The sequence below is a fragment of the Oncorhynchus kisutch genome, unplaced genomic scaffold, assembly GCF_002021735.2.
Source record: "Oncorhynchus kisutch isolate 150728-3 unplaced genomic scaffold, Okis_V2 scaffold3072, whole genome shotgun sequence".
NCBI lineage: Eukaryota > Metazoa > Chordata > Actinopteri > Salmoniformes > Salmonidae > Oncorhynchus > Oncorhynchus kisutch.
In genome coordinates, this window is record NW_022265017.1 from 106,102 (window position 1) to 113,601 (window position 7,500).

The 7,500-nt window shown below is 47.0% G+C and overlaps 1 protein-coding gene across 1 annotated transcript in view; it reads left to right on the plus strand.

The window, feature by feature from the left end:
- The window catches only part of LOC116352968 (LIM domain-binding protein 1-like), a 31,061-nt gene extending 23,735 nt beyond the window's left edge, over nucleotides 1-7,326 (plus strand). Inside the window, 5 exon segments of the mRNA XM_031820186.1 lie at nucleotides 59-181; nucleotides 378-461; nucleotides 2,099-2,222; nucleotides 3,438-3,583; nucleotides 3,883-7,326. Coding sequence (XP_031676046.1) covers nucleotides 59-181; nucleotides 378-461; nucleotides 2,099-2,222; nucleotides 3,438-3,583; nucleotides 3,883-4,113 — 708 coding nt within the window. The 3' untranslated portion in view covers nucleotides 4,114-7,326.
- The last annotated feature ends 174 nt before the right edge of the window (nucleotides 7,327-7,500 follow it).

Consider the following 7,500-nt stretch of genomic DNA (forward strand, 5'->3'; position numbering starts at 1 on the left):
CATAACTTTCGTGATCTCCTTTTGTAGAAAGTGCAACCCTGACCTCTGACCCCTCTAGGTGTGTGTGGAGGGTCGTCTGTACCTGGAGTTCATGTTTGACGACATGATGAGGATCAAGACGTGGCACTTCAGCATCCGACAGCACCGTGAACTGATACCACGCAGTATACTGGCCATGCACGTGAGTTAAACACACACATTCACCTGTTGTCTAATAGCGATGGTAGACAGATCAATACATGGTGTCCGACCTCTCGAACCCCTGACCTCTCGAACCCCTGACCTCTCGAACCCCTGACCTCTCGAACCCCTGACCTCTCGAACCCCTGACCTCTCGAACCCCTGACCTCTCGAACCCCTGACCTCTAACCCTACAGGCCCAGGACCCCCAGATGTTAGACCAGCTGTCTAAGAACATCACCAGATGTGGACTGTCAAACTCCACCCTCAACTACCTCCGAGTGAGTACATACAAACATCAACAACAACAAACATAGATCACTACCTCCCAGGGAGTACACACAAACATCAACAACAACAAACATAGATCACTACCTCCCAGGGAGTACACACAAACATCAACAACAACAAACATAGATCACTACCTCCCAGGGAGTACACACAAACATCAACAACAACAAACATAGATCACTACCTCCCAGGGAGTACATACAAACATCAACAACAAACATAGATCACTACCTTGATACAGTGCCTTGCAAAAGTATTCATACCCCTTGGATTTCTTCTAATGTTACTCTGTTACAAGGTCAAATAGATTTAATAATAGATTTAATAATAGATTTCATAATAGATTTCATAATAGATTTCATAATAGATTTAATAATAGATTTAATAATAGATTTAATAATAGATTTAATAATAGATTTAATTGTAATTTTCTTTGTCAACAATCTACTCAATACTCTGTCATTTCTATTTTAAAGATGAATAGGAATTGGATAACTAAAATATAGTCGCCCCTTTGTTTAGGAAAGTGTCAATTCATTCAGGAGTAAAAAATGAAATGATACAATGACTGTGAGGTTAAAGTGCAAACTGTCAGCTTTCATTTAAGGGTTTGTTCATCCATATCGGCTGAACCGTCTAGAAATTACAGCACTTTTTCTACGTAGTCCCCCATTTCAAGGGGACCAAAAGTATTAGGATAAATTCCCTTGTGTGTATTAAAGTAGTCCCATATTACTGTCACACAATGATGACATCAGGCTTGTGACTCTACAAACTGGTTGGAGGCATTTTCTGTTTGGTGGGGTAGTACATAGTACTGATAGGTAGGGTAGTACATAGTACTGATAGGTAGGGTAGTACATAGTACTGATAGGTAGGGTAGTACATAGTACTGATAGGTAGGGTAGTACATAGTACTGATAGGTAGGGTAGTACATAGTACTGATAGGTAGGGTAGTACATAGTACTGATAGGTGGGGTAGTAGTTTAACATAGTACTGATAGGTAGGGTAGTACATAGTACTGATAGGTAGGGTAGTACATAGTACTGATAGGTAGGGTTGTACATAGTACTGATAGGTTGGGTAGTACATAGTACTGATAGGTGGGGTAGTAGTTTAACATAGTACTGATAGGTAGGGTAGTACATAGTACTGATAGGTAGGGTAGTACATAGTACTGATAGGTATAGTAGTAGTTTAATATAGTACTGATAGGTGGGGTAGTATTTTAACATAGTAGTGATAGGTAGGGTAGTACATAGTACTGATAGGTAGGGTAGTACATAGTACTGATAGGTATGGTAGTACATAGTACTGATAGGTAGGGTAGTAGTTTAATATTGTCCCCTGATATTGCCATACAGCTTCCACCTAACAAACCTTTCATATCCAGGGGGAGTTTCTGGACGGACATTAGTACAACATTAGACTGAAGTCCACTGTGAAGGACATGTTATCGTGTGAAGAGAGAGTCTTGTCTTTCGTGTCATGAATAATTCACACCTGGTGGTAATTTCCACTACACAAAGAATGGTTGTCTTGTCTCTCTGTCATCTCAAGTCTCCCTCCCTCCCTCCCTCCCTCCCTCCCTCCCTCCCTCCCTCCGTCATGTGTCTCTCCTGTAGCTGTGTGTGATTCTGGAGCCCATGCAGGAGCTGATGTCCAGACACAAGACCTACAGCCTCAGCCCCAGGGACTGTCTCAAGACCTGTCTCTTCCAGAAGTGGCAACGCATGGTGGCCCCGCCAGGTAACACACACACACACACACACACACACACAACGTGCAGGCACACACACACACAACGTGCAGGCACACACACACACACACACACACAACGTGCAGGCACACACACACACACACACACGCACACACAATGTGCAGGCGAACACACACAATGTGCAGGCGAACACACACACACACACACACAACGTGCAGGCGAACACACACAGCCAGACAGAACGTGCACCCACATGCGTGAACGCGTGTACACACACACTCCTCCTCCCTAACACCAAACTCTCCCTCTCTCCCCCTTTCCCCCAGAGGAGCCGGAGAGGCAGGCTCCCAGTAAGCACACACACGCGCGCACATACACACAACCTCTCACACACACACACACATCAAGATTGGGTTCCGGGTTCCAAGACTGCACACACCTCTTCACCTCCGTCCTAACTCTCTCTCCCGCTCTCCTCCCCAACTCTACCCCCCCTCTACCCCTCCCTCCTCTCCTCTCTACCCCTCCCCTCTCCTCTCTACCCCTCCCTCCTCTCCTCTCTACCCCTCCCTCCTCTCCTCTCTACCCTCCCTCCTCTCCTCTCTACCCCTCCCTCCCTCCTCTCCTCTCTACCCCTCCCCCCCTCTCCTCTCCAACTCCCCCCCCCTCCTCCCCAACTCTACCCCCCCTCCTCCCCAACTCTACCCCCCATCTTCTCTCTCTACCCCCTCCTCTCCTCTCTACCCCTCCCTCCTCTCCTCTCTACCCCTCCCTCCTCTCCTCTCTACCCCCCTCTCCTCTCCTCTACCCCTCCCTCCTCTCCTCTCTACCCCCTCTCCTCTCTACCCCCCTCCTCTCCTCTCTACCCTCCCTCCCCTCCTCTCCACCCCCCCCCCCCTCCTCCCCAACTCTACCCCCCCTCCTCCCCAACTCTACCCCCATCCTCTCCTCTCTACCCCCCTCCTCTCCTCTCTACCCCTCCTCTCCTCTCTACCCCTCCCTCCTCTCCTCTCTACCCCTCCCTCCTCTCCTCTACCCCTCCCTCCTCTCCTCTCTACCCCCCCTCTCCTCTCTACCCCCTCTCCTCTCCTCTCTACCCTCCCCTCCTCTCTACCCCCCCCCTCCTCTCTCCTCTCTACCCCCCCTCCTCTCTCCTCTCTACCCCCCCCCTCCTCTCTACTCCCCCCCCCCCCTCCTCTCCTCTCTACCCCCCCCCCCCCCCCCCCCCCCCCCCTCTCCTCTAGCTGAACCAGCCAGACAGGCCCCTAATAAGAGGAGGAAGCGTAAGATGTCAGGCGGCAGCACCATGAGTGCCGGAGGAGGAACCACCACCAACAACAACAAGAAGAAGAGTCCAGCTAGCAGCTTCCCCCTGTCCAGCCAAGTACCAGTAAGTAGCAGTCAAATCAATCACATGTGTTTTAGGAAGCCCTTTTTACATCAGCAGTCAGTGTGTTGCAGTTACGTGGTCTGAAACCTCAAAGAGCAAGCAAAGCAGAAGCCAGACCACAGCGGCCAGGAAAACCTATCTTCTACACCCCTATCTTTGAAATTATGTTATCTCCCTCCCCTTTAAGATGTGATGGTGGAGGACAAGCCCACCCTGATAGGAGGGGAGCTAGCTTTGGTAGTAGTGGTAGTCATCTCCTCCCCCTATCTCTCTAATAATGGTTTCTTCCTCCCCTATAGGACGTTATGGTGGTGGGAGAGCCCACCCTGATGGGAGGGGAGTTCGGGGACGAGGACGAGCGCCTGATCACGCGGCTGGAGAACCAACAGTTCGACGCGGCCAACGGCATCGATGACGAGGACAGCTTCAACAACAGCCCCGCGCTGGGGGCCAACTCTCCCTGGAACAACAAGGCCCCATCCAGCCAGGAGAGCAAGAGTGACAACCCTACGTCTCAGGCCTCACAGTAGAGGAGGGGAGGGAGGGGAGGCGCTTCCATAGTCTTAAAGGGGTTTCCTCTCCTTGTGGGTGTGTGTCAATTGTCTGTAGTGGCTTCCTGACTGTTCTTATCTTTTCCTCTTAAAGGGGCAATCCGCAGTTGAAAAAATAACTTAGTGTCACCTCTACCTCCTGTTTTAGTAAAAAGCTGAGGGACGGGCCTGGAGAAGGGTAACCACTCTAAAATTCATAGACCGCTATGGGTACAAGGACTGACCATCCAAGATATAACAAACATATATATGTAGTTTTAAGCATGTTTTGAGGCTATACAGTTTTGCATTAGATGGTTACAGAGTAAACCACGTTGATACTGTGGCTTGGGACGGGGTGCGTCAGTTCAATTAAGCCTCTGAGACAACAGGTACATATCATTCATTTAGAAGTCCAAAACATGGCTGTAGGGACTACGGATTGCCCCTTTTCTAATAGGGATTTTATCTTGGCCTGTGGAGTAGACGGAGGATCCCATTGGTTGATAAGAGGTTTCCTTTCCCTGTCTACCTTCCTACATCAGTTCTGATATGAGAGCTTGGTAGGTGACAGGAAATGACTGAGAGCTATTACCTATAGGGGCCTTCTCCAGACCTGGCTCTCCTAGCTGGTCTTTAAGGAGAGACCTGAGGAGAGGGAAGACGCTTGGGACAGTTGAGATGCACCCAGGTAGGGGTGCAGGAAGGGGTGGTGGGGTAGGGAGAGGGCGGGGGAGGGGGACACGAGGACAACTCACACATCTACCTTCAGAAGAATCATGGTCACTAGATATGGAGTCTTAACTCTGGTCCACTCTGCTGCTGCACTGTGTGTGTGTGTGTGTGTGTGTGTGTGTGTGTGTGTGTGTGTGTGTGTGTGTGTGTGTGTGTGTGTGTGTGTGGCTGTGTGTGTGTGGCTGTGTGTGTGTGGCTGTGTGTGTGTGGCTGTGTGTGTGGCTGTTACTTGGTCAGAACTAAAGCCTGGACTGTGCCAAGCTAGCGGACCGGAGTTGAGATCCAATCAGTTTAAAATGCTTTCTCACACACACAGACACACACACACAGACACACACACACACACCATTGAAGGAGTACTGATCCAACCTTTTAACAGATAACAGAAAGCATTTAAACAACAACAACATTGTAGAGTTTTATACCAGTCTCTATTTCCCTAGAATGGTTTCATTTGATTTTCTACTCCTGCATTTCCAATCTACTTTTATTTGTTCTTTTTTACTGACGATATTCAGAAGCTAACAGACCAAGGAGCCAGAAAACAGGACTGCTGTTATTCTACCCCCCCCCCCCCCCCCCCCTGTTATTTGAGATTTTCTCCTGGTTTGTAGTGTATTTGTGCTTTGTATATTTAAGGTAGTAGCAACGTTCTGTACGACTGTATTCTGAGGTTCCTGAAGCCATTCTGATCCAATGGAAAGACATGACATGGACAAAAAGAAGGAAAAAACACATGAACCTCTCAACCAATCCCCTCTCTCCATTTACATCTCTTAACCAATCCCCTCTCTCCATTTACATCTCTTAACCAATCCCCTCTCTCCATTTACATCTCTCAACCAATCCCCTCTCTCCATTTACATCTCTTAACCAATCCCCTCTCTCCATTTACATCTCTTAACCAATCCCCTCTCTCCATTTACATCTCTCAACCAATCCCGTCTCTCCATTTACATCTCTCAACCAATCCCGTCTCGCCATTTACATTTTACATCTCTCAACCAATCCCCTCTCTCCATTTACATCTCTCAACCAATCCCGTCTCTCCATTTACATCTCTCAACCAATCCCGTCTCGCCATTTACATTTTACATCTCTCAACCAATCCCCTCTCTCCATTTACATCTCTCAACCAATCCCGTCTCTCCATCTACATCTCTCTCAACCAATCCCCTCTCTCAACCAATCCCCTCTCTCCATCTACATCTCTTAACCAATCCTCTCTCTCTCTCTCTTTTAAATGTTTTTTTAACTTGTGTACATTCATTTATAAAACCCTGGGGTACAGTCACCATTGAGAAGACAAAACCCTGGGGTACAGTCACCATTGAGAAGACAAAACCCTGGGGTACAGTCACCATTGAGAAGACAAAACCCTGGGGTACAGTCACCATTGAGAAGACAAAACCCTGGGGTACAGTCACCATTGAGAAGACAAAACCCTGGGGTACAGTCACCATTGAGAAGACAAAACCCTGGGGTACAGTCACCATTGAGAAGACAAAACCCTGGGGTACAGTCACCATTGAGAAGACATGTTTGCATCTTCAAGTTCAGCAGATTTATTTTTTTCATTTCATTTTTCTATTTATTTTTAATGAAATATCAGATATACGTTCTGTTTCTCCACCTCCCCCGGTTACACACTCATCCTAAATGTACACTACTATTAGCAAATAAGCTAATGATCTACTGCTGTTTAAAAAGTCTGAACAGACAACCTGACATCATTCATCCACCCATGTGTCCCAAATGGCACCCTAATCCCTATCAAGTTATGGTCGAAGGTAGTGCACTACATACAGAATAGAGTGTCATTCGGGACGCAACCCCAACTAGTTATTAATGTTTACCTGAAGTCGTAAGGGTTGTATATATTTCCAATACCTGTGTTGTATAGGCTTGATCTGTAATATTGAGTCTGTTGCGCATGTGTTTGGTAATACCTTCGATTCTCACAAGGGGGCGCTGTTAGAGTATCACAAATAAGATCATTTCATAACTTTACACATCCATTTCAACCATGTGCAGTGATATGATCTGCCCCCCAAAAGCACCCGATGTAGTGCAGTACTTTTGTTCAGGGTCAATGTGAGAGCAGGGGGCCATTTGGGACATGGCCCATGTTATTTAGTTCTGTAAATGTTGTTCCAGCTCTGTCAAGTACATTGTGTACGTTTTCAGTACAGCTCTGGCTGTAACAGAGAGAATATGTCCCAAATGGCACCCTATTCCCTACATAGAGCACTACTTTAGACCAGAACCCATTGGCCCTGGTCAAAAGTAGTGCACTATATAAGGGAACAGGAGGCCATTTTGGATGCAAGCCTAGAGAAAGGTGACTGGTACCCTAAACCAACCCTGTAGAAAAAGCCTTGTTTGATATTTTGTTTAGTTTTTTTGCCCTTGATACTTATTGATGAATTAATTAATGTATGGTACCAATAAAAATATACATTTTCACTTTAAAATGAACATTGCGTTTGGACTCTTATTTACTCTTCGGGACTTTTATTGTTGTACCTGTATCTGATGCCTTATAGTGTATCTGATGCCTTACAGTGTATCTGATGCCTTACAGTGTATCTGATGCCTTACAGTGTATCTGATGCCTTACAGTGTATCCTTACAGTGTATCTGATGCCTTAC